The sequence below is a fragment of the Notechis scutatus genome, chromosome 6 (genome assembly GCF_049901735.1).
Source record: "Notechis scutatus isolate UNSWTSFEM ecotype Mainland chromosome 6, rNotScu1.2, whole genome shotgun sequence".
NCBI lineage: Eukaryota > Metazoa > Chordata > Lepidosauria > Squamata > Elapidae > Notechis > Notechis scutatus.
The window spans coordinates 80,677,413-80,704,607 of NC_142014.1; the positions used below are offsets into that span (position 1 = coordinate 80,677,413).

Below are 27,195 nucleotides of genomic sequence, written 5' to 3' on the forward strand. Positions count from 1 at the left end.
TGGGTTAGAGGATTGTGGGAGTTGTAATCCAAACACATCAGAGGCCGCATCGATGAGGCTTTACTGTGTTGAATAAGCTTAGGCGTATCTGAGGCGTATTAGAACTGAGCTGCAAAAAACATAGTCAACCACTAGGGGGCAGAAACTAAGAGATTTCTGCACCTCTGCTGCCCCCAGTGGCCATTATCTGAGTTGACCTATCAATGGTTATTTAAAATTTGATTATTATTATTATTTTTCTCTTTTTGGGGGGCATCTAAAAGGATCTGTCGATCCTGTAATCAGATTCCTGCTAGTGTAAGAATTGGGAAGCCGAAATTCCTGTCTTCTCCCGGATCTTCTAGTCCTCAGTAGGGATTATCCCGGACGTGCTCCATGATCTTTTTCAGGCCCAACCACGTCTCCTGAGCGGTGGGGATGATCTGATTGGCGGGCAAGAGGAAACCGTGGCGCCCCGTGTCCCTCAGCTCAAAGGCGAAGGAGTACTTGATCCCATAATCGTAGCTCCAGTCGATGCTTCCGCCGCTGGCTTGGTCTAGAAGGAAGATGCAGGAGAAGAACAGGGGTCTAAGCCAGCGCGCCCCAAACTTGGCAACTTTAAGTCTTGTGGACTTCAACTCCCAGAATTCCCCAGCCAACATAGCTGGCTGAGGAAAGTCATTGAGGTTCTATACCCCGCATTTCCATTCACACTATCTCTTTAACAGGCTGGTTGAATTATTGCTTGTTCTGGATTCAGGGGACCCATTGTGTTATATGCAAATGTGCTATGGTCATCCATAAGATGAGGGATCCTCCCAAATGATCCAGGTTAACACTAACCCAGCTTAGTATGTGGTAGGAATGCATCTGCTAAGTCATGACTTGCACTGGTTAAGTTGGTTGTCTGAATAGGGCTTCATATGAAGCAGGCAGAGAAAAAAAGGGTTCAGTTTAAACAGACCATTAAAACAAAATTCATATCCTATCTTATTTATCTATTCATCTATCCATCATCTCTCTATCCATCATCTCTCTATCCATCATCTATCTATCTATCTATCTATCTATCTATCTATCTATCTATCTATCTATCTATCTATCCCTATATCTCTATCCATCTATCTATCTATCTATCTATCTATCTATCTATCTATCTATCTATCTATCTATCATCTATCTATCATCTACCTATCTCTATCCATTATCTATCTATCTATCTATCTATCTATCTATCTATCTATCTATCTATCTATCTATCTATCTATCTATCCATCTATCTATCATCTAATCTATCCATTATCTATCTATCTATCTATCTATCTATCTATCTATCTATCTATCTATCTATCTATCTATCTATCTATCTATCTACCATGTTTGTCACATAATAAGGCCGGGCCTTATTTTTTGGAGCCCAAAAACGGCTAGGCCGCTTTTTCGGGGGTAACTTAATTTCCCCCTTTCATCCTCATCTAGAGCCCCCGCGGCAGCCTCGCCACCAGCTGCTCCTAAGGGGCGATCATGGCGGCGCAGAGAGCTCCCTACTCCCACCAAACACCTTTGCTGCAGACCCAAGACCTTTGGCACCTGCCTCTGTTGCTTTCCCTTCTGCCCATTCCACTGCCGTTTGGAGTGCCGTTGGAGCTGCTGCCGCCGTTTGGAGCTGCCTCTGCCGCTTGGAGCTGCCTCTGCCGTTTGGAGCTGCCGCTTTGAAGCTGCCGCTTCCGCGTTTGGAGCACTACCGCTGTTTGAAGCACCACCGCCACTCCAAACACGGAAGCGGCAGCTCCAAACGTGACGGCGGCACTCCAAACGGCGGCGGCGGCTCCAAACGGCAGAGGCAGCTCCAAACACGGGCGGAGCCACCGCCGCCATTTGAGCTGCCGCGCTGTTTGGAGTACCATTGGAGCTGCCTCTGCCGTTTGGAGCTGCCTCTGCCGTTGGAGCTGCCTCTGCCGTTTGGAGCCACCGCCGCCGTTTGAAGCTGCCGCCCAGCTTGGAGCACTATCGCTGTTTGGAGCACCACCGCCACTCCAAACACGGCGGCAGCTCCAAACACGGAAGCAGCAGCTCCAAACGTGACGGCGGCACTCCAAATGGCGGCGGCAGCTCCAAGCGAGAGGCAGCTCAAACACGGAAGCGGAGCCACCGCCGCCGTTGGAGCTGCCGCCGTCGTTTGGAGCTGCCACTCCGCGTTTGGAGCTGCCGCCGTGTTTGGAGTGGCGGTGGTGCTCCACACAGCGGTAGTGCTCCAAACGCGAAGCGGCAGCTCCAAACGGCAGAGGCAGCTCCAAACGGCAGAGGCAGCTCCAATGGTACTCCAAACAGCGGCGGCAGCTCCAAATGGCGGCGGTGGCTCCGCTTCCCGTGTTTGGAGCTGCCTCTGCCGCTTGAGCCGCCGCTGCCGTTTGGAGTGCGCCACGTCACGTTGAGCTGCTGCTTCCGTGTTTGGAGCTGCCGCCGTGTTTGGAGTGGCGGTGGTGCTCCAAACAGCGGTAGTGCTCCAAACGGCGGCAGCAGCTCCAAACGGCAGAGGCAGCTCCAAACGGCGGCAGCAGCTCCAAGGGCACTCCAAATGGCGGTGGTGGCTCCAACGGCACTCCAAATGGCAAGTCCCCCCACCCTTCCCCCTATTTTGCATGTTTTAAACTAGGCCTAAATTTGGGGGGAGGGGCTTAATTTGATTTTATGCCTAGAAAACATGCTGGGTCTTCCTATTGGTGGAGGCCGTATTGTTGGAGAAACACGGTATCATCTACCTATCATCTATCTATATCTATCTATCTATCTATCTATCTATCTATCTATCTATCTATCTATCTATCTATCTATCTATCTATCTATCATCTATCTATCCATCCATCCATCTAATCTATCTATCTCTATATCTATCTATCATCTGCATTATTATTTGCATTATTATCTACTATTACTATTAATCCTCCCATCGTTCCTCTCACCCATCTCCTCCCACTTATGACTGTATAACTTTGTGGCTTGTATCCTTACAATTTATATTGACTGTTTCCTAGTATGACTTGATTGCTTATTGTACCCTATGACCATCATTAAGTGTTGCACCTGATGATTCTTGACTCTCGACAAATGTCTCTTTTCTTTTACGGACACTGAGAGCATTTGCACCAAGACAAATTCCTTGTGTGTCCAATCATACTTGGCCAATAAAGAATTCTCTTCTACTCTACTCTACTCTACTCTATTTTATTCCCTATTCTATTATCTATTATCTATCTTATCTATCTATCTATCTATCTATCTATCTATCTATCTATCTATCTATCTATCATCTATCTATCTATCTATCTATCTATCTATCTATCTATCTATCATCTATCTATCTATCTATCTATCTATCTATCTATCTATCTATCTATCTATCATCTATCTATCTATCATCTATCTATCTATCTATCTATCTATCTATCTATCTTTCTATGTCTCTCCATCCATCCATCCATGTAATCATTTGTCTGTCATCTTTTACACACACACACACACAACACACACACACAAACACACACACACCCCTTACTGCAAAAGGGCAAGGCCGGAATATCTTCCAAAGGTACTACACTCTCCCTAATCCTCTAAAAATGCAATGGGCTGTGACTTCCATTCCGGAAAAGGGCTTAAGCCTTGGCAACTTGAACAGGGGTGGCATTTATGGGCAATTCTGGGCGTTGAAGTCCACACCCTCTTCAAGCTGCCATGGGTGAGAAACGCTGCCCTAGACCCTAAACCCTAGAACCCCCAACCACCACCCCCAGAAGAGTCCCAGGCTGAAACACATCCCCAAAACTTACAAATGACCGAGCAGATGGGCCCAACTCTATACCGGGTGCCGTACAGCGACGTCAAGGCGTTCGCGGCTGATTTTCCCACTCTCTCCTAGGAATAAAAATCAGAAATTAACCCCTTGGAAGCGGAGATACCCACCCAGCGGGATCAAAACAGTTAAGATGGCGGCTAGGATGATGCTACCGAAGCACCGGCCGTCGTGGGAAGGCAGCCGACCTGTGAACGCAGCCACTCAGCCCACCGCAAGCGAAACCCTACGAGGGTCACCTGTTCTGACCCAGGCTTCCCAAAACCACCTCGTCCTTTTATTCAGGCTAATATGAATTCCTCTCATTCACCTCCAGCAAAGTCGCGGCAAACAGTCTTTCAAGAGTGATTTACAATGACGGACCTTTATCAGGCTTGGAGAGTTGCCAGGCCGATAGCTTCCAAACACCACACTGTAGCAGCAATGACTTGGCAAGAAGTTATGAACAGATCTTCACACTAATTAAACGCATTAATTGTCTCCTGCAAACCCCATTCCCTTTTCGCTCCTCTTTATTCCCTAAAGGAGGGGCCATTCACTGTCCACCTGTGCCTTTAACTCCCGAGTCAACCCTTGTTCCTTAGCTGTTCCCTTCTTCTGGCAACTCTGTGCATGCGCACACTGGGAACAGGCTCCAGCTGTTCTTCTGCCCCACTAATCTCTGAAGGCAGCTGATAACTGTCAGATGGCCCTGGCCCCATCTCTGCCTTGTGTTCCTTAGCTGTTCCGTTCTTTTAGCAGCTCTGCACATGCGCACTCTGGGAACAGGCTCCAGCTGTTCTTCTTCCCCACTGATCTCCGATTCCAAAGGCAGCTGATAACTGTCAGATGGCCCTGGCCCCATCTCTGCCTTGTGTTCCTTAAATGTTCCCTTCTTCTGGCAGCTCTGCGCATGCGCACTCTGGGAACAGGCTCCAGCTGTTCTTCTTCCCCACTGATCTCCTATTCCGAAGGCAGCTGATAACTGTCAGATGGCCCTGGCCCCATCTCTGCCTTGTGTTCCTTAAATGTTCCCTTCTTCTGGCAGCTCTGCGCATGCGCACACTGGGAACAGGCTCCAGCTGTTCTTCTTCCCCACTGATCTCCGATTCCGAAGGCAGCTGATAACCGTCAGACGGCCCTGGTCCCCATCTCTGCTTCCGACACAGAGCCCTCGTCAGAGCCTCCCCCAGACTCCAGGACCGGCCCAGTTTCCTCCCCCAACCTCCTCACTCTCCGACTCCGCCACAACATCACCGTCCCATGAACCCGGAGCTTTACCAGTTCTTCCGCGTCTTTAGGCTTGGCGCACTTATAGCCATAGGGGTACATCAGGAGCTGGGAGTAGCTATGGATGCTGATAAAGGCCTTGACGTTCCCGTGCCTCTTGACAAAATCCACCATAGACCGGACTTCGACTTCTGAGTTGGCACTGGGTCCGCGGTAGGAATCGGAACAGGGGTCGTTGCTGGCCCCGGGTCCTGCCAGGGTGGGAAGGCAAATGAATCCGGTCAAAAAACAAAAAAAGAATCCAAGGTTCCACATTCAAGACACTCCCATTTTCAACTGGATACTAAGCGGTGAGGGGCTTCTACTGGTTGAGCCTGGTTTGGCCAAACCAGTAGCTCCGAGGATCATCTGTGAGCCATCAGCTGTTGGGCCCACCTGTCTGCTCCGGCTCTATTCTGACCTTTATTTCCTGGTTTTCAAGCTCAGCTGCTTTGTGTGGCAGTCGGCTGTTTAACACAGGGATCGCCAACCTTTCGGACCTCAGGAACCGCCAAACACATCATTTTAAATCCCGCGGACCAGAGACCCTGGGAAAATCCTCCCAAAAATCAGCAGGAAAATCCCCCACCCCGTTTTCCTACCAATCGATCCTTCTTTATTTGGGATCTCCAGCTCCGTTCTCGGGGTGGGGGGGAGAGACAGAGACTTTTGGCTTCATGCAAGGAAAGCAGCAGAAGCCGCAGAAGTCTTTCTTTCTCTCCCCCAAACTCCACCAGAAATGAGTCTTTGCCGGCACCGCTCTTGGAGCAGGAGGCCTGGCAGGGTCCCAAAGACTCATTTCTGGCGGAGTTTGGGGGAGAGAAAGAAAGACTTTGCTGCTTTCCTTGCGTGCAGCCAAAAGCAGAAGAAGAAAGAAGCGGAGAGAAGCAGCCCGGTGGCCAGGCCAGGCGCGTGGGGCAAGTGGGACAAGTTCCCCCCCCTCCGCCCTTTCCCCCCTCCCCTCACTGCCTCGTCTTGTTCGCAATGCAAGCGACGGAAGCCTTGTGTTCCCGCGGGCCATGTGGGCGGCGCAGCCTTGGATTAATCGCTTTGGGGGGGGGACATTTCTCTGCGGACCACCAACATTTTCTCGCAGACCACCCGTGGTCCCCCGGCCCACTGGTTGGCGACCCCTGGTTTAACACACAGGGAGATTGCAGGATTGCAGTAGAAGCTCAGTAGCAAACCCTCTTATGCCAACAATTGAGCCCCAAATTTCCGTTGCTAAACCAGGCAGTTGTTAAGTGAATTTTGTCCCGTTTTATGAATGTCCTCGTCGCGATTCTCCCCGCTGTTCTGAAACCAGTAACATGGTTGTTAAGTGAATCTGGCTTCCCCGTTGACTTTGCTTGTCCGAAGGTTGCAAAAGGTGCCCCATGAACCTGGGATGCTGCAACCATCATAAGTACATGCCAGTTTCCAAGCATCCGAATTTGGATCATGTGATTGTGGAAACGCTGTCATGCTCGTAAGTGTGAAAAACCATCATAAAGTCCCCGTTTTTCAGTGCGGTTTGTAACTTCAAACGGTTGCTAAAGGAACTGTTGCAAGTCGAGGACTCCCTAACACCAGCACAAGCCGATGCAAGAACTCAGCTGCGGACAAAAGCAATGCGTAACTTACCTCCAAAGCCGGCATTCCAGTTTCGGTTGGGATCGACCCCGACACACTGGCTGCCAGGTATTCTGGACCGGGTTTTTCGCCACATACGATTCTGGACGTGGAAGAGAAAGTGGTGCCGTTAGTTTACTTTATTTAGTTTAGTTTCCTTTATTGTCATTGCATCTCGGACCATGAAATCAAACACCATCTTCAGTGCACATCATGACCATGAAAATAAACACAAACACACCTCCTTCACACGCCACATATTGAATGGAAAACCCCTGATATCGCACCAACACTGCACTATACAGCAGAATTCAACAGAGCTCCTGCCCTGGGATAGAAGCTGTTTTTCAGCCTATTTGTCCTTGTTTTTATTTTATTTTATTTTATTTTACTTTATTGTCATTGCATCTCGGACAATGAAATTAAATACCATCTTCAGTGCATATCATGACTATGAAAATAAACACAAACATGCATCCTTCACATTCTATATAATTGAATTGAAAACCCCTAATATTGCATTAATATTGTACCATACAGTAGAATCCAATAGAGTTACTACCCTGGGATAGAAGCTGTTTTGCAGCTTATTTGTCCTTGTTTTTATTTTATTTTAGTTTAGTTTACTTTATTGTCATTACACCTTGTACAAATTAAATACCATCTTCAATGTACATTATGACTGTGAAAATAAACACAAACACCCATCCTTCACATGTCTGTACATTGAATTGATAACCCCTGATAGTGCAATAACATTGCACTATACAGTAGAATTCAATAAAGTTACTGCCCTGGGATAGAAGCTGTTTTTCAGCCTATTTGTCCCTTGTTTTTACTATTCTCCTGTACCGTCTGCCAGATGGTAATAGTTCAAAAAAAAAAAAAATAGGGTTCCCAGGATGAGATGGATCTTTGAGAATGTTTTGAACTTTCTTGAGGCAGCGTGAGAATGTTTTAAACTTTCTTAAAGCTCTTCCAAAGAGGGGAGAGGACAACCCATGATCCTCTGGGCAATGATGTTCACCCTCTGGAGTGCTGTCCTATCTGCCACTTGTACAATTGGCAAACCTTACACACAGGTGCAGTGAGTTAAGATACTTTCTGTGGTGCAGCGGTAGAAGGTCACCAGCAGTTTTCCATTCCGTTGTTGTTTTCTGAGAAGCCTCAGGTAGCATAATCTCTGCTGGGCCCTTTTGACCAGGGCTGCAATGTGGGCCCCCCAGGTCAGGTCCTCTTTTAGGGTAACACCCAGAAACTTAAAACTGGCCACTTGCTCCACTCAGTCTCCACTGATAAGCAAGGGCTGGATTACAAGCGACAACAAGCCAACAATATATGGCCATTGCATCGAGAGGCTGCGGATCAGAGGTTCCGCAACGGTTCTGGCTTTGTGGAGGTTGGTACCCCATGACAAGTACGCCTGCACGGAGCTCCATTTGTACGAGGGGTGGGCACGGCCGGTGAGTGTCCACGCACATGCATTCTCACATGTGCAAACAACTGTGAATGTGTGCATGCTCCATTTAAATGACCGGCAAGCAGGCGTGCATTTGAATGGAGTGTGCACGCTGTCGGCGTTCCAGAAAACCTCCACTCCAACAAATAACTCCGGGACCGATATCTTCTCAAAAGTTCTGTTTTAATTGGATAGTAAATTGGCACATCCTGAATGTTCTGGGCTTTGTTGCAATAAGTAAACACTACAAATCCACCCCCTGCACCTCATCATCACATCACATGCCCCAATCACCAACCGTCCCAACTTGAGACTTTCCCCTCACCCAGGTGCAGAAATAACATGACCTTGACTTAGAAAAAGGATGTTATTACGTCTAACTACATACACTCCAAGAAATTCCCCCCTCTCCCACTTTCCCAGGCTCAAGAAGGTGGCAGTGAGGAAGCGACAGGTTCTAATATGGCTTCCGAAGCTGGCACACATGTTCACCCACTGTTTGCACAAGTGAGGATGTTCGTGCATGAACACACTCGACGGCCGTTTCTATGGCCCGGTTACAAACCCCTCCCGGCCCATTTGTGGGCTACAGCCCACAGATTGGGGACTCTTGTTCTAGGTTCATTCCCACAGCTGGCTGAGGAATTCTGGGAGTTGAAGTCCATCTGTTCTGACCCAGCTCCCCAAACACGACAAACCCTCTGAAGTTAAAGTTTCCTTTATTAGGAATGCCGGCAACTCCGGCAAAAGGTTTCTCTCTCACGGCAGGCTAACAAGTCCATCCAGCAGGGAGATGAATAGTTGTCTGCTACGTCTATTCATCTCCTCCCCCTGCCTTTTATCCCCAGAGTTTAGGTGGAGCTTCGCTAGTGGCTCTTTTGTCCCAAGGACCGGCCCACAGATTTCCACTGCTCTCCTCTCCTCTGCCTTCTGCGCATCTGAGCCTCAGGCACTGGACCCATCTGTTCCTCCTCTTCCTCATCAGCCACCTCCAGACCTGGGGGCTGTTGACTCCCCATCTGAGGGCTGACAGACAGCTAAGGCTCCGCCTCTTCTCTCTCTCTCTCTTCCTCCCTCCCCCCTCCCTCCCTCCTTCTCTCTTTCTCTCTCTCCCTCCCTCCTTCTCTCTCTTTCTCTCTCTCCCTCCCTCCCTCTCTCTTTCTCTCTCTCTCCCCTCCCTCCTTCTCTCTCTTCTCTCTCTCCCTCCCTCCCTCCTTCTCTCTCTCTCTCCCTACCTCCCTCTCTCTCCCTCCCCCCTCTCTCCCTACCTCCTTCTCTCTCCTTCTCCCTCTCCCTCCCTCCCTCTCTCTCTTTCTCTCTCTCCTCCCTCCCTCCTTCTCCTTGTCCCTCCCTCCCTCTCTCTCTCCCTCTCCCTCCCTCCTTCTCTCTCTTTCTCTCTCTCCCTCCCTCCTTCTCTCTCTTTCTCTCTATCCCTCCCTCTTTCTGTCTCTTTCTCTCCCTCCCTCCCTCCTCCTTCTCTCTCTTTTCTCTCTCTCTCCCCTCCCTCCTTCTCTCTCTTTCTCTCTCCCTCCCTCTCTCCTCTCTCTCTCTCTCTCTCTCTCCCTCCTCTCTCTTTCTCTCTCTCTCCCCCTCCCTCCTTCTCTCTTTCTCTCTCTCCCTCCCTCTCTCTCTCTTTCCCTCCCTCCCTCCCTCCTCTCTCTTTCTCTCTCTCTCCCCCTCCCTCCTTCTCTCTCTCTTTCTCTCTCTCCCTCCCTCCTTCTCTCTCTTTCTCCCTCCTTCTCTCTCTTTCTCCCTCCCTCTCCCTCTCCCTCTCTCTCTCTGCTGGCCCTGGCTCCTATGCCTCCTCCTCCTCCTCCTTTGCCTGCTGGGGGGGCCAGCAACCCTCCCTCTTAAAGGCTGCCAAGATTGACCAATATTGATCGAGGCAGAAAGACGAGAGGCCTCCTGCTGCAATTCGATACTCGATACTCACCTTGGTGTGAGAGAAGACGTATCCATCAGGGTTTGCAACCACCAGCAGGAAAATATCCATTTTGTTGAGGAGTGAGGTCACAGAAGGATCTTTCCCAAAGTCAGAAGCGATCTGGGAGGCCGGGGGGGGAGAAGATTCAAGTTGCATTATCCCCGGGGGTTACATGATCCCCTTTTGTGAGCTTCTGGGGAAACCTGATTAACTTAAAACCACTGTGTTATGAACACCGCAGCTGCAGTGATTCACTTAACAACTGGGGAAAGAAAGGTCGTGAAACAGGGCCAAACTCACTTAAATGCTTCTCTTTAGCAACAGAAATGTTGGGTTCGATTAACGGTATAAGTTGAGGACTACCTGACGATGTTCCCTAGTTTGGGTAATGAAATGTATGCAAGAAAACAAGCAAACTCAGAGGGCACCATGGACCCCCCAATTGTTCTCCTCCTCCTCCTCCTTCCCACAAACCCCACTCCCTTCCAGCACTGATGATGTTCCCTAGTTGGGTCATGAAACGTCTGCAAGGAAACCACCAAGCTCAAAGGGCACCAAGGACTTTCACAGTCCTCCTTCTTCTTCTTCTTCCTCCTCCTCCTCCTCCTCCTCCTGTTCTCCACAAATCCCACTCCCTTCCAGCACTGATGATGCTCCCTAGTTGGGTCATGAAACGTCTGCAAGGAAACCACCCAGCTCAGAGAGCCCCAAATGAACCCTCGTGAAGATGACCCCCCTCCCCTCATCTGACACCTTTCACAATTCCCTTGCCCTGAGGGGGTGGGGCCTGCCCCTAAAGTGGGCGGGGCCAGATAGAAACCCTCCCACCACAGCCATTCCATAGCAGCTGACCTTTTTAGCTGTCCACAGAGCCGTGGCCTGGGTCACCCATTCTCGGGCGTGAATCCCAGCATCGATCCAGATGGCAGGGCGTCGGTTTCCCCCAGTGCTGAACTGTTGGACGGAATGTAGATTTTAACAAATAATCCTCTTTTTTATGATTATTATTATTTTGCTATAAAACACCACAAAACAGCCATGCAGAATGAGAGCCGGTGAAAGACACTATCAAATAAAATTACCATAAAATCTAAAACTAATTCTAAATCTAAAATGGATTAGAAGTGTCCCATGATCGGGACAGGTAGCCACATTTATTATAGATCAGCAGTCTAGACAATAAGTTTCATTATATATTTATTATATAATTATTTCTTCATTATATATTTCATTATATATATAAAAGCAAAATACCCCTCACGCATCATCGCAAAATCTCCAGAACCGTAAAGCCTACAAACTTGAAATTAGGCACGTCTGTTCCTTTTGGCTTCTAGGGGCTCACTAAGAAAGGATTTTTCGAAATGACCATCAGAGCATTTAGAGTATTTCCTACATTATTATTATTATTAACACGCTCTGATGCTAAGGAGTTCGAATCCCCCTCCCCACCTGAAAAAAAAGAAATCTCTTCCAAATGCAAAACACAAGCAGAGGAGTTTCAGTTTCAGAGCACCAACCAGCTTTTAGTACAGAACAGTTGAGCTAAGCCACGCCCAGGCTCCTTGCTGTCTCCTTGCTCACACAGCAAATACTGTTTCAGTTTCCAAACAGCCCTCAACTCTCTCACACACTGACAGGACGCTAGCCAGATGAATACCGATGGATGCCGGTAGGCAGAGGCAGAATTTTTTTTTTCCCCTTATTTTCCTCCCCAAAAACTAAGCCTCACCCTGACCACATCGTTTCGTAGCAAAGCACGGGTATCGAGCTAGTTAAAATATAAAAATGACTAGGGAAAAATGACAACAAAACAAAATAAGTTGTGCATTTTCGGAGACCCAACATCTCAATGTGTAAAGCAGTGATTTTTCAACCTTGGTCTCTTTAAGAGGGGTGGACTTCAACTCCTAGAATCCCGCAGCTAGGGAATTCTGGGAGTTGAAGTCCACCCCACTGAAACGCAGCCAAGGTTGAAAAACATTGGTACTGAAAATAGTTCAGCCAAAAATCAGCTTAATTGCATTTAAGCCTGTGACAGACGGTAATTTGTCCAATAAAGCCTTCGGAATCTGTGCAATGCAATAAATTAACCACATGTCATTGTGCCTTTTTTAAAAGTTGATTTTCTATTAAACACATTTCTTAGTGCTTAATAAACATCGTGTTGTCTGGGTATTTAATGTGCTTAACAATACAAATTTACATTCTTAATCTTCACCCCTTTTTTCCAACTGCTGGTAGAATAGATTCCATGTTTGATAATATTCAATGCCAACTTATCCATTTCTGCACACTATAGTAGCTTCCTGACTATCTCTTCGCCTCGCAGTACATCTTCATTTTTCCCCAGTATTGGCCGAAGATAATCCTTGCGGCTGTTAAGACATGTAATGTTGTGCATACTTTTCTTATCAGTTTTTTCTCTCTGATGTTATACCTAATAAAAACAGTTCAGGTTTAAAATCTACATGTTTCCCTAACATCTCTTCTTGCCCAATTTTTTGTTTGTTTGTTGTTTGCTTTTGTGCAACTCCACCACATAACAGATAATCAGAGTTGGAAGGGTCCTTATAGGTCATCTAGTCCAACCGCCCACCCAAGTGGGAGACCCTACACCATTTCTGACAAATGGGAGTCCAATCTCTTCTTGAAGATCTCAAGTGATGGTGGTCCCACAACTTCCGAGGGCAACTTCTGTTCCATGGGTTGATTGTTCTCACTGTCAGAAAGTTTCTCCTTATTTCCAGGTTGAATCTCTCCTTGTTCAGTTTCTGATCCATTGTTCCTTGTCTAGCCTTTGGGTGCTTTAGAAAATAGCTTGACCCCCTTCCTCCTCTCTGGGGCAGCCCCTCAAATATTGGAACATGGCTATCCTGTCTCCCCTGATCCTTCTCTTCCCTAGACCAGCCAGGCCCAGTTCCTGCAACCGTTCATCGTATGTTTTAACCTCCAGTCCCCTAATCCTCCTGGTTGCTCTTCTCTGTACTTTTTCTAGAGTCTCGACATCTTTTTTATAGTGTGGTGACCAAACCTGGATGCAGTACTCTATGTGTGGTCTTACTAAGGCTTTATTGAGTGGTATTAGTCCCTCCCTTGATCTGGATTGTATCCCTCTGTTAATGCAATTTAGGATTGCATTAGCTTTTTTGGCTGCTGCTGCACACAGCTGGCTCCTATTTAGCTAGTTGTCCACTAAGACTCCAAGATCCCTCTCCCAGTTCCTGTTGTTGAGCCTGGATTCACCCAGTCTGTATGTGGACTTTTGGTTTTCCTTGCCTAAGTGTAGGACTTTACTTTTCTCTACGTTGAATTTCATTTTGTTAGATACATATGATAATAATTGCTTGTTGTGTCTTAATGAGCATCTCAATTGCAGTTATTCTGTATTAATTTGCAATTGTAGCTATCCTCCACCGCTTCCTGATGGATCACAGGTTGTACCTGTAACCAACTTTGTCAGTGTTCTTTATATAGCCTCTTACAGCAGCAATTTCCACCTTTAATATACACACCCTCTCTTTGTGTACATTTGAATAGAGATGTGTTCATTCTTAAGATGTTGACTGTGCATACCAAATTGTTATGCATCTTTTTCAAAGACGATCGTGGTGACTTCATTCCCGGAATTGGGTGTTCCAAATGCAGCTGTCAAAATGCAGCATTTCCTAAATCGGTCCCAGTTTAAGTCACATATTAATTTTTTTTTAAATTCATCTTTTAAACGCTATACCAAGAGTATAGAAACCAACAGAGGGGTCGGTAAATAGATACAGGTAGTCCTCGCCTTACAACACTTCATTTAGTGACCCGTTCAAAGTTACAAAGGCAGTGAGGCAAAAATGACTGATGACTGTATATTCACACTCAAGACCATTGCATCTGACTCGTGTTTATGACTCTGGAAGTCTTAAAGTTGCCAAGTTTGGAGACCTCTGATAAACAGTATGTATTTTAATTGTCAAACAAACCACAATTCATTCTGCCAATATACTGGAAGATAATTAATAATAATAATAATAATAATAATAATAATAATAATAATAATAATAATAATAATAATAATAATTATAATTATAATTTTGGAACACAATACCCCGGATTTGGAAATTCTGAATTTATTAGACTTGAATATCTTGATCCTACAAAAACCACCCTACTTGGAACAGCTTATATCAGGGGTGTCCAACCTTGGCAACTTTAAGACTTGTGGACTTCAACTCCCAGAATTCTGCTGGAGTTGGGAGTCCACAAGTCTTAAAGTTACCAAGGTTGGACACCCCTGGCTTATATCCTCTGATGCTACCTGAACAGTTCCTAGGTCCTTGGTTAGGACTCGAGCTGTTGAGCTACCAACCAGCCCCAAGGCCGTGAATCTCACTAAAAATTAAATAATAATAATAATTTCAAGATTTTAATACACAGACACAAATACTGTATTACCTTGAGAACAAACAGAGGTCGTTTTTCATAGGTCTGTCCAATCTGGAGTTTGCTGACGATCTGGGGATAGTCCTTCACAATATCATCCATTGCTTGATAAATCTAAGGAGGATATAAAAGAGGAGACAGGTGGAATTCAGAAAAGGACAGAAAAGGACACACCTGGTGGCTTAAAAACCATCTTGTAAAAAGGATAAATTCACCTGTATAAATTGCCTTTTTAGTCCAAACCAGTGTTTCTCAGACTTGGCAAATTTAAGATGACTTCAACTCCCAAAATTCCCCAGCCAGCGGGTTTCATATAAATGGACTTCAACTCCCAGAGTTCCCTAGTTCACTTTTAAGATGGGTGGGGCTCCAATTCCGAATTCTCCAGTCAGCGCTTTAATATAAATGAACTTCAACTCCCAAAATTCCCCAGCCAGCAGGGTTTCATATAGTGGACTTCAACTCCCAGAGTTCCTAGTTCACTTTTTAAGATGGGTGGGGCTCCATTCCCAGAATCTCCAGTCAGCGCTTTAATATAAATGAACTTCAACTCCCAAAATTCCCCAGCCAGCAGGGTTTCATATAAGTGGACTTCAACTCCCAGAGTTCCCTAGTTCACTTTTTAAGATGGGTGGGGCTCCAATTCCCAGAATTCTCCAGTCAGCGCTTTAATATAAATGAACTTCAACTCCCAGAATTCCCCAGCCATCAGGCTCTAGTATAAATCAAGTCCCAAATTCCCCAGTTTTAAGATATCTGGACTTCAAGGTCCCTTTAAGATGGGAGGACTTCAACTCCCAGAATTCCATGGCCAGGTGGGGAATGCTGGGACTTGAAGTCCACCCATCTTATAGGTGCCAAAGTCGAGAGAGACTGGTCTAGACCTACCACCTTGGAAATCACCTGACCAATCAGGGGCCTCTATCAGAGGGAAGGTCCCCAGAATGCGAGGCGATGGCTGCAAGCACGTGACGGAATGCAACACGGGTTCGAAAATAAGACGGTGATTTGCCGGTGGAGTCGTGGTAGGACGCCATCTTGATATTTTTGGCTACCTCTGGGCAGGAATATTCACCCCATCACATCCCTTCATGATGGACACGTGTGAGTCATCCCTCCCGTCCCAAAAACGAGGCCATCTCCTCCACCCAAACTGCGAAGGAACATGTTTGTTTATTTATGCATGTATGCATTTCTCAAATTATTAATGGAGTCAGCCATCTCACCGGACGTGACTCGTGCTGTTAGAAGGCCTTCTTGCCTAGTGATAAGCTAATTGGCCACCTTCGGTTCTCCTCCGTCGCTTTGAGTTAACCGCATTGACTTCCACCTTTGAGCCGACGTGTCAACTCATAAAACATTCCTAGGCCTGTTTCGGTAGCTGCCATAAAAAAGGGGAGGAAATCTGGAAGTACATTCCAACTCTTATCTTTAAAAGATTGTAGCTAAACTACCAGAGCTTTTGCCCAGGAATATATTTAATTGGAGAATCTGATTTATGACACATTAAATTCCCTTTCGGTCACTAAATGAGGACCTTGAGTGCCAGTGCTGAATATCCTGCAATGCTCACCACCAAACGGGGTGTATAAAGCAAGATTTTTAGATCTTCTTAGATTCTCATATACTGGTGATCCCTGACTTTTGAACTATTCGTTCAATGACCATTTGAAGTTACAATGGTACTGGGGGGGGGGAAATGACTTAGTCCTCACACTTATAACCATCCCGGCATTCTCCACAGTTACATGATCAAAATTTGGATGCTTGGCATGTATTTACAACGGTGGAAACTTCCCACGATTGTCTTTTGCGACCTTCCCAGCTGGCCCCTGACGAGCAAAGCCAACAAAGTTCACTTAACAACAGCATGATTCACTTAACAACCATCCCCCTGTAGGAAGTCAGCACCCACCCACCTTCCTAGAGAATGAAATATTTTGGGGAATATCAAATCCATTCAGAAAGGCTGGGTCAGACGGAAACACCTGATAAGCAGTACCAACTAGGCAGACCAACGTTGACAAGATGAGCTCAGAAAAACACCTAGGATTTGCATTTCTTCTTTTGCCTCTAGAGCCAACCATGACCCCTACATGACCCCATAGGAATAAAGAAGAAAAAACCCACCCTACTCCAACTCCATTTTGTCAGCCGTCCCAGAACTGCACGCTCTGTGTGTGTGTGTGTGTGTGTTGGTTCTGTTCGGCGACATAAATTCTGGCTTCTGTGGTGGTCATAAGTCAAGGACTCCCTGTATACAATGGTTTCTCTGAGTGAGAGATTCAGGCCAATGGGAGCCAAAGCATTCTCAAGCGACTTACCGTGTCCAAGTTATGGTAAGCTCCGTAGTTGAAATTCTGGTTGCCGTATTCCCGTTGACGGTTACTCTGCATCTCGCGAGATTCTTCGTCCAGCAGGGCCTACAAGAAAAACGTGGGAGATAGTCAAGATTTGTTCACCTGTTGTTTGTCACCCATTACGGGTGAAGTTGTGCAGGCCGTACAGTCTCACCCGGTGTGATGGTGGAAGAATTGTGGGAACTACAGTGATTCAGTCTTTCTCAATTTCTAACAACTTGAAGATGGGTGGACTTCAACTCCCAGAATTCCCCAGCCAGCCATGGGGAATTCTGGGAGTTGAAGTCCATGCATCTCAAAGCATGGTGGCTGGGGAATTCAGGGAGTTGAAGTCCACCCATCTTAAAGCTGGCTGGGGAATTCTGGGAATTGGAAATTAACTAAACAATAGCTGGGGAATTCTGGGAGTTGAAGTCCTCCTATCCTAAATTAGCTGGCTGGGGAATTCTGGGAGTTGAAGTCCTCCTATCTTAAAGCTGACTGAGAATTCTGGGAATTGAAGTCCACCTATCCTAAATTAGCTGGCTGGGGAATTCTGGGAGTTGAAGTCCCTCTATCTTAAAGCTGACTAGGGAATTCTGGGAATTGAAGTCCTCCTATCCTAAATTAGCTGGCTGGGGAATTCTGGGAGTTGAAGTCCCTCTATCTTAAAGCTGACTAGGGAATTCTAGGAATTGAAGTCCACCTATCTCAAAGCCTGCTGGCTGGGGAATTCTGGGAATTAAAGTCCCTCTATCTTAAAGCTGGCTGGGGAATTCTGGGAATTAAAGTCCCTCTATCTTAAAGCTGGCTGGGGAATTCTGGGAGTTGAAGTCATCCTATCCTAAATTAGCTGGCTGGGGAATTCTGGGAGTTGAAGTCCTCCTATCTTAAAGCTGACTGGGGAATTCTGGGAATTGAAGTCCACCTATCCTAAATTAGCTGGCTGGGGAATTCTGCGAGTTGAAGTCCTCCTATCTTAAAGCTGACTGGGGAATTCTGGGAATTGAAGTCCACCTATCCTAAATTAGCTGGCTGGGGAATTCTGGGAGTTGAAACCCACCCATCTCAAAGCCTGCTGGCTGGGGAATTCTGGGAATTAAAGTCCCTCTATCTTAAAGCTGGCTGGGGAATTCTGGGAGTTGAAGTCCACCTATCCTAAATTAGCTGGCTGGGGAATTCTGGGAGTTGAAGTCCATCCATCTCAAAGCCTGCTGGCTGGGGAATTCTGGGAGTTGAAGTCCACCCATCTCAAAGCGTGCTGGCTGGGGAATTCTGGGAGTTGAAGTCCACCCATCTCAAAGCCTGCTGGCTGGGGAATTCTGGGAATTGAAGTCCACCCATCTCAAAGCATGCTGGCTGGGGGATTCTGGGATTTGAAGTCCACCCATCTTAAACCAAGCTGGCTGGGGAATTCTGGGAGTTGAAGTCCACCCATCTCAAAGCATGCTGGCTGGGGAATTCTGGGAATTGAAGTCCACCCATCTCAAAACCTGCTGGCTGGGGAATTCTGGGAATTAAAGTCCACCTATCTTCAAGTTGCTAAACCGGAGAAACCCTCATCCAGAGGAGCACAAATAAACCTCTTACAACTCAACCCATCAGTCCACTATCACCCTACTCCCCTCCAATGCCTAGACCGAGCATGATTGTTACTGTGGTTCTTAGGAAGAAGAGCGATGGGACGTGTGGTCCCAATACAACGCACGGAAAATATTCCCAGACAACGATCCCGTTCATTGATATATTTTTTTGCCCCCATTTCCATCGTACCTGCACATCTTCAATCAGGATGGAGTAATCGATCTGGTGGGACTCTAGAAGGACTTTGACAGCTTGGAGGGAAGTGAAGGGCACCTTGACATCGACCGGTTCTTTGGGGTACGAAGGAGACCTCCAGAAATCCAGCTGAGGAGAAGAAGAGAAGAAAAAGCCAGTAAAGGAGGCAGCCGGATCGTCTCAAAATATGTCTTTAAAAAACAGAGAGATGAATCTCGATGTAAAGGAAAGGGCTACAGCAGTGACGGCAAAACGTTTCGTTGTGGTGTGCTGAAAGCGCGCGCGCGCCAGCACCCACAATGCAATGTGCCCCGCCGCACTGCGCATACGCACACAGCACCCCCATATGCAGGTGCCTCACAGCTGATTTTCAGCCCGTTTGAGGCCATTTTTGCCCTCCCGGAGGCTTTAGGGAAAGCCTCTGAAGCCTCGGGAGGCCGAAAAACGGGCCTTCCGGAAATCCCGGAAGTGCCCGTTTTCAGCCTCCGGAGGGCCTCCGAAGCCTGGGGGAGGCCGTTTTCACCCTCTTGGGGGCTGGAGGGAAGTCTCTGCAGCCTCGGGAGGCCAAAAAATGGGCCCGTTTCAGCACTTCCGATATTTCCGGAAGGCCCGTTTTTCGGCCTCCCGAGGCTGCAAAGGCTTCCCTCGAGCCTCCGGGAGGGTGAAAACGGCCTCAAACGGGCCGAAAATCAGCTGTGAGGCGCATGCCTGCGCAGTGCAGGTAAGTTTGGCTGGGGCTCGCGTGCCCACACAAATGGCTTTGCGTGTCGTAGGTTCGCCATCCCTGGGCTATAGGCTAGTGGTGAAATGCTACCGGTTCGGTCCGGTTCAACCGAACTGGTAGCAAAAATGCTACCCGTTCAGCCGAACCTGTAGTAAAAGGAAAGCCTCTGACGATCAGCTGAACCAGTAGGGAAACTGGTAGAATCCCACCACTGCTATAGGCAGTCCTCGACTTACGACGGTTTCTTTTAGTGACCGTTTGGAGTTACAATGGCATTGAAACAAGTGACTTACCACCATTTTTCACACTTAAGAACCATCGCAACTTCTCGATGGTCACGGGGTCAGAATTTGGACGCTTGGCAACCAATTTCGTATTTATGATGATTGTAGTGTCATCCGATTCCCCTTTTGGGACCTTCCGACAAGCAAAGTCAACGGGGAAGCCAGATTTGCTTAACAACCATGTTAAAAATCTTAACCACTCTAGACGCCACACAGGATTGTAAACCTGTTTCGGGGTTGGGCAGGAAAATGAACGAGGATGGTCCTCGACTTATGACCACAAATTGAGCCCCAAATTTCCCTTGTTCAGTGAGACAGTTGTTAAAGTGAGTTTTGCTCCATTTTTTATCCCCTTTCTTGCTTCCGTTGTTAAGTGAATCACTGCAGTTGTTTAAGAACGTCACCTGGTTGTTAAGTGAATCTGGTTTCCCCATTGACAGTTCTTGTCAGGTTGTCAAAGGGGACACCACAACTGACATAAGTACATGCCAGTTGCCAAGCCTCTGACTTTCGATCACCTGACCACGGGGAGGCTACAACGGTCGTAGGGGTGAAAAACGGTTGTAAGTCACCTCTACAGTGGAATGGACACTTCAAACGGTCACTAAACCAATGGATGTAAATCAAGGACTGACTGAAACACTAGGCAAGGATGGATCTGTATCTGTATCTGTATCTGTATCTGTATCTGTATCTATACATACATACATACATACATACATACATACATACATATATACATATATAAAAGCAAAATACCCCTCATGTATCATCACAAAATCTCCAGGACCGTAAAGCCTACAAACTTGAAATTTGGCACATACGTTCCTCTTGGCTTCTAGGGGCTCACTAAGAAAGGATTTTTCAAAATGACCACCAGAGCATTAATATTTCCTATATTATTGTTATTATTATTATTAACACGCTCTGATGCTAAGGAGTTCGACTCCCCCTCCCCACCTGAAAAAAAAGAAATCTCTTCCAAATGCAAAACGCAAGCAGAGGAGTTTCAGTTTCAGAGCACCAACCAGCTTTTAGTACAGAACAGTTGAGCTAAGCCACGCCCAGGCTCCTTGCTGTCTCCTTGCTCACACAGCAAATACGGTTTCATTTTCCAAACAGCCCTCAACTCTCTCACACACTGACAGGATGCTAGCCAGATGAATACCGATGGATGCCGGTAGGCAGAGGCAGAATTTTTTTAATCCTTATTTTCCTCCCCCAAAACTAAGCCCCACCACATAGTTTCGTAGCAAAACGTGGGAATCGAGCTAGTTGGAAATATCGATCTCTCCTGCCTCCTGATCTGCGGCTGCAACCGGTTGGCCCACTTATTTCAGGATGCAGAAGGCTTAAATCAACCAGCACTTAAGAGACAGACATACACCTCCCCAATTGCAACCTGTTGGGCAACCTGGCAGGTAGTTAAACCAGCTGCTCTACACGCCGTCCTATCCTTCACCCAGTCCTGGGATGTTTCAACTCCTAGGTGTAGGGGAGGAGAGTATGTAGGTCAGAATGGTTAATTTAATCAGAATACAGGCACTTTTCAACTTGCAACCATTCATTTAGCGACTGAAGTTTACAACGGCCCTGAAAAAAGAGGCTTGTGACCTGTTTTCACACTTAACGACCGTTGCACCATCCTCTTGTCGTCAAAATTCGCTTGGCCACTGACTCCTATTTAAGATGGTTGCAGTGTTCCGGGGTCGTGTGATCTGCTTTTATGCCTGCCTGATAAAGGCCAGATTCACTTAACAACCATGTGGCTCACTTAACAACTGCAGTGATTCCCTTAACCCCCGTGGCAAATAAGGTCGTAAAACAGGGCAAAACCTACTCGCTCAGCAACCCGAAATATTGAACTCAATGGTGGTCGCAAGTCGAGGATTGACCTGCATTGGGATTGTTACCCTGTGCAAATTCACACACCTGGAGATGTTTCAGGCCTCCCAATTTTGTCAGCAACTCAATCTGTTCCCCGTTGCGCGGTTTCAGGTGGAGAACCTGGTCACTGAAAGAGCCAAAATTCAAAGTAATAAGATTAATGTTTCGTCCAGTTTGACCCACTGCTAAGCGTTCTGTGTTCATTGGCCCATGACGTTGGGTGTCACCTTTTATTTATTTTTTAAAAAGTTTTCATTATACAATTTTCTTTATAATATGTCATATTTTCAATTTTATATCAACAGTCCCTCTCTTTCTGTCTCTTCCCTTCTCCTTCCATCTCTTCCCTTCTCTCCTTGGCTTCCCTCTCCTCCCTTTTCCTCTCCTCCTCTCCCCTCTTCACTCTCCTCTTCTCCGCTTCCCTCTCTTTCCCTCTTTCCTTCTCCTTGTCCCTCTCTCCTTCCCTCTCCTTCCCTCTCCTCCCTTTTCCTCTCCTCCTCTTGCTTCCTCTCTCCTCTCTCTCCGCTTCCCTCTCTTTCCTCTTTCCTTCTCTCCTTGTCCCTCTCTCCTTCCCTCTCCTTCCCTCTCCTCTCTTTTCCTCCTCCTCCTCTCGCTTCCCTCTCTCCCTCTTCTCCGCTTCCCCTCTCTTTCCCTCTTTCCTTCTCCTTGTCCCTCTCTCCTTCCCTCTCCTCCCTTTTCCTTTCCTCCTTCCTCCTCTCCTCCTCTTCTCCCTCTTTCCTCTCTCTCCCTTCCCTCTTTCCTTCTCTCCTCTCTCTCCTCCCTTTTCCTCTCCTTTCCTCTTTTCCTCTCTCCTTCCCTCTCTTTCCCTCTTTCCTTCTCCTTGTTCCCTCTCTCCCTTCCCTCCTTTCCTTCCCTCCCTCCTCCCTTTTCCTCTCCTCCTCTCCTTCCTCTCTCCTCTTCTCCGCTTCCCTCTCTTTCCCTCTCTTCCTCCTTCTCCTTGTCCTCTCTCCTTCCCTCTCCCTTCCTTTTCCTTTCCTCTCTCTTTCCTCTCTCTTCTCCTCTTTCCTCTCTTTCCCCTCTCCTTCTCTCCCTCCTCTCCTCCCTTTTCCTCTCCTCCTCTCCCTTCCTCTTCTCCTCTTCCTCCTTCCCTCTCTTTCCTTCTCCTCTCCCTCTCTCCTTCCCTCTCCTTCCCTCTCCTCCTTTTCCTCTCCTCCTCTCCCTTCCTCTCTCCTCTTCTCCACTTCCCTCTCTTTCCCTCTTTCCTTCTCCTTTCCCCTCTCTCCTTCCCTCTCCTCCTCCTCCTTTCCTCTCCCTCCTCTCCCCTCCTCTTCTCCTCTTCCTCTCTTTCCTCTTTCCTTCTCTCCTCCTCTCTCCTCCCTCTTTCCTCTCCTCCTCTCCCTTCCTCTTCCTCCGCTTCCCTCTCTTTCCTCTCTTTCCTTCTCCTCTCCCTCTCTCTTCCCTCTCCTTCCCTCTCCTCCCTTCCTCTCCTCCTCTCGCTTCCTCTCTCCTCTTCTCCTCTTCCCTCTCTTTCCCTCTTTCCTTCTCCTTGTCCCTCTCTCCTTCCCTCTCCTCCTTTTCCTTTCCTCCTCTCCCCTCCTCTTCTCTCTCTCTCCTCTCTCTTTCCCTCTTTCCTTCTCTCCTCCTCTCCTCCCTTTTCCTCTCCTCCTCTCCCTTCCCTTCCTCTTCTCCTTCCCTCTCTTTCCCTCTTTCCTTCTCCTCTCCCCTCTCTCCTTCCCTCTCCTTCCCTCTCCTCCCTTTTCCTCTCCTCCTCTCCCTTCCTCTCTCTCTTCTCCACTTCCCTCTCTTTCCCTCTTTCCTTCTCCTTTCCCCTCTCTCCTTCCCTCTCCTCCCCTTTCCTCTCCTTCTCTCCCCTTCCTCTCTCCTCTTCTCCTTTTCCCTCTCTTTCCCTCTCGTCCCTCTCTCCTTCCCTCTCCTTCCCTCTCTCTCTCTTTTCCTCTCCTCCTCCCACTTCCTCTCTCCTCTTCTCCGCTTCCCTCTCTTTCCCTTTCTCCCCTCCTCTCCTCCACTCCACTTCCCTCTCTCCCTTCATCTCCCCCTTCTCTTTCTTCCCATCTTTGAGAAGGTAAAATCCAACCGGTCCTGGGAGTTTTGGGGAGAGTTACACCAGGAGGAAAACAGGGGGGGCCTTTTGAAAATGTATCACGCAATTGGAAGGGACCTTGGAGGTTGTCTAGTCCAACCCCCTGCTCAAGCAGGAGAATACCATTTCAGACCAATGGCTGTCCAGTCTCTTTTTCAAAGCCTCCAGTGATGGAGCCCCCCACAACTTCTAGTGGCAATCTGTTCCACTGGCTAATTGTTCTCAGTGTTGGAAAATTCCTCTGTATTTCATAGATGTCTATGTTTGAATTAAAACCCTAAAAGAACGTTGGAAGAGAATAATGAAATTGTAAATAAGGCAGATGGATACAATGAAAATATATAATTCAAGGTAAAAGAAATATAATTGAATAGAAGGAAAGGGAGGAATAAAGAGAAGTTGGGAAAAGATATGAAGTTGAACAGATAAGATAAATATATATATATTAAATTGTGCTTGTATGGAAATATGATCATTTGGAATTATTTTGTTATTAAATAAGATGCCTTATTTGTTTTTCCAGAAAAGATCTTTTATGTTCTTATATTCTATGTTTTGTTTGTTTGTGTATTGGTTTCAAAAATTAATAAAACTTGTTTAAAAAAAAAAAAAAAGTAAATTTCTCTGTATTTCTAGGCTGGTTCTCCCCTTGATCAGTTTCTCTCTGTTGCTTCTTCTGCCTTCAGAAGAAGAAAAAAATAGAAAAAAAATAATTTGATTTCTTCCTAAAATCGGAGAACATCGTGACTCCAGTAGATGGACAGCCCTGAGTGGTGCAACGCCTTCGGTGGAGGATTGCACGTTGCATTCAACCTAGGTCAGGGGTGGGCAACTGTGGCCCTTTTATGAATTATGGACTTCAACTCCCAGAATTCCTGAGCAAGCCATGCTTGCTCAGGAATTCTGGGAGTTGAAGTCCATAATTCATAAAAGGGCCATAGTTGCCCACCCCTGACCTATTTTTATTTTATTTTATTTTATTTATTTATTTATTTATTTATTTATTTATTTGTTTATTTATTTTATTTATTTATTTATTTATTTGATTTGCCAATTGTTTACAAGATAATAAGTATAAGTGTATACATAGTTGTGAATACACTGCGTTTCATCTATGGAGATTCTCAATCCTCCAGATCAGGGTTCCAAAATGCGACTGGACTTTATTTCTTTTTCCCCTTGAAAACATTTCACTTCGCATCCCAAGAAGCTTCTCAGAACTGAACAGGACAAGAAGCAACGGATGAAAACTCACCAAGGAGAGAAGCAAACCTAGAACTCGGGAGGAATTTCCTAGCGGGGAGGGCATTTAACCCGGGGAACTGCTTGCTACTAGAAATCGTAGGTATTCCAACCCTGGAGGTTTTTAAGAAGAGACTGGATAGCCATTTGTCTGGAAGGGTAGAGGGGTCTCCTGTTTGAGCAGGGGGTTGGACTAGAAGACCTCTAAGGTCCCTTCCAACTCTGTTATTCTGCTATTCTTTTTCTTTCTTTCCTTCTTTCCTTCCTTTTTTCTTTCTTTCCTTCTTTCTTTCCTTTTTCTTTCTTTCTTTCCTTCCTTCTTTTTCTCCCTTTCTTCCTTTCCTTTTCTTCCTTTCCTTCCTTCTTCTTTTTCTTTCTTTCCTTTCCTTTCCTTCCTTTTTCTTTTTCTTTTTCTTTTTCTTTCCTTCCTTCCTTCTTTTTCTTTCTTTCCTTCTTTTTCTTTCTTTCTTTCCTTCCTTCCTTTTTATTTCTTTCTTTCCTTCCTTCTTTTTCTTTCTTTCTTTCCTTCCTTCTTTTTCTTTCCTTCCTTCCTTTTCTATCTTTCCTTCCTTCTTTTTCTTTCTTTCCTTCTTTTTCTTTCTTTCCTTCCTTCCTTCCTTCCTTCCTTCCTTCCTTTTCTTTCTTTCTTTCTTTCTTTCCTTCCTTCCTTCTTTTTCTTTCTTTCCTTCTTTTTCTTTCTTTCTTTCTTTCCTTCCTTCCTTTTTATTTCTTTCTTTCCTTCCTTCTTTTTCTTTCTTTCCTTCCTTCTTTTCTTTCCTTCCTTCCTTTTCTATCTTTCCTTCCTTCTTTTTCTTTCTTTCCTTCCTTCCTTTTCTTTCTTTCCTTCTTTTTCTTTCCTTCCTTCCTTCCTTCCTTTTCTTTCTTTCTTTCTTTCCTTCCTTCCTTCTTTTTCTTTCTTTCCTTCTTTCCTTCCTTCCTTCCTTCCTTCCTTCCTTCCTTCCTTCCTTCCTTCCTACCTTCCTTCCTTCCTTCCTTCCTTCCTTCCTTCCTTCTCCATCACTGATGGTTTTTAAGAAGAGACTGGACATCCATTTGTCTGAAATGCTATAGGATTTCCTGCCCGAGAGAAGGGCTGGACTAGAAGACCTCCAAGGTCCCTTCCGACTCTGTTATGAAGAACTGAGGCAGCTTCTTGGATGAGCAACAAAATGTTTTCAGGGAGGAGGGGGAAACCCCTCAAGAAAGTCCAGAGTTTTTTCCTTTTGGAAAAAAAGAAAACACCCTTTAGGGTTAAACTTAATCAGCCCAGTTCCCCTGCAACCCACGGCCATCATTTAGAAACAAGCAAACCATGTTAAGGTTTAGCCTCCTGTGGGAATTTGAAATCCTAGCATTGCAAGGAGCCCTGGAGGGTCATCTAGTCCAACCCCCTTGCATCTCCCCGCCCCCCCCCAAAAAAGGATTGTCCAGCTTCAAGAAATCCAGGGAAGAGAAACCACCCAACCCCATTAAAGCCAGGACTCCAAATTTGCAACTTGGAGACCGGCGGACTTAACTCCCAGAATTCCCAGCCAGCAGAGCTGGCTGGGGAATTCTGGGAGTTAAAAGTCGCCGGTCTCCAAGTTGCAAATTTGGGACTCCCCGCCACAGACCATGGTTTGATTCTTCTAACCCAGGCCCCAATGCAAGCTAGCCAGCTCACCCTTCAAACGTTTCCCGGCTGCAGGCGACGCCGAGCAAAACTGCAAACCACAGGATGAGCTCCATGATGGAAAGTTCCAGAAAGAGGCGATTAGGAAGGTCCAGGTGAGCTGTATTTATGGCCGTGGATCCCACCCACACCCCCTTCCCCACTTCTCGACTCCTAAAAGAGCTCCATCTGCTTGGATTCCCAAGAGGCAGCCGACAACGACGACGCCAGAAGCCACGCAGTCATGTCAGGGTAGAGGAATTGTTGGATTAGTAACTTAGGTGTAGCTACACACACACCCCTGTTGTCAATTTGCCCAGGGCTAGTTTGGCAAGGGTGGTTGTGTGACTCAGACATTTAGTCTTTTCCTCCTCCTTTGGGGGTAAAAAAAAACCACATATACACATTTTTAAGGGAGGTTTGGGGTTGTAACCTTAAGGGGAATACAGAACTTCCTTTTTTACACTCTGGACGTTTTTCTCTTCCCTTCTTCCCTTCTTCCCTCCTGCTTTCCAATTCCAGAGAATAACAGAACTTGGGAGGGGCCTTGGAGGTCTTCTAGTCCAACCCCCCGTGCTCAAACAGGTAGTCCTTGAGTTACAACAATTCGTTTAGTGATGGTTCAAAGTTACAACGGCTTTGGAGAAAGTCACTAGTGAGTGTTTTTTTCACACTTGCTACCTTTGCGTGTCATCAAATTTCAGGCGCTTGGCCATTGACTCGTA

At 46.6% G+C, this 27,195-nt stretch overlaps 1 protein-coding gene across 1 annotated transcript; it reads right to left on the reverse strand.

Annotated features, from left to right (window-relative positions):
• Nucleotides 1–26,724, reverse strand: LOC113431429 (carboxypeptidase A2-like). Its single transcript, XM_087968942.1, has 11 exons — nucleotides 26,483–26,724; nucleotides 21,561–21,642; nucleotides 18,615–18,749; nucleotides 16,827–16,925; nucleotides 14,515–14,616; nucleotides 10,924–11,025; nucleotides 10,081–10,191; nucleotides 6,701–6,791; nucleotides 5,090–5,289; nucleotides 3,807–3,891; nucleotides 1–535 (listed from the first exon to the last, which is right to left on the reverse strand). The coding sequence occupies exons 1-11, from the start codon at nucleotides 26,545–26,547 to the stop codon at nucleotides 348–350; spliced, it is 1,260 nt and encodes a 419-aa protein (XP_087825068.1). The 5' UTR covers nucleotides 26,548–26,724; the 3' UTR covers nucleotides 1–347.
• Nucleotides 26,725–27,195: the final 471 nt, after the last annotated feature.

Excerpts from the sequence above, each read along its gene's own strand:
- LOC113431429 (XM_087968942.1), bottom strand. The coding sequence starts at position 26,547 with ATGGAGCTCATCCTGTGGTTTGCAGTTTTGCTCGGCGTCGCCTGCAGC. Across the intron at positions 21,643-26,482 it reads AGCCGGGAAACGTTTGAAGG|TGACCAGGTTCTCCACCTGA; the intron begins GTGAGCTGGCTA and ends TGGCTCTTTCAG. Across the intron at positions 3,892-5,089 it reads CTAAAGACGCGGAAGAACTG|GAGAGAGTGGGAAAATCAGC; the intron begins GTAAAGCTCCGG and ends TTTTATTCCTAG.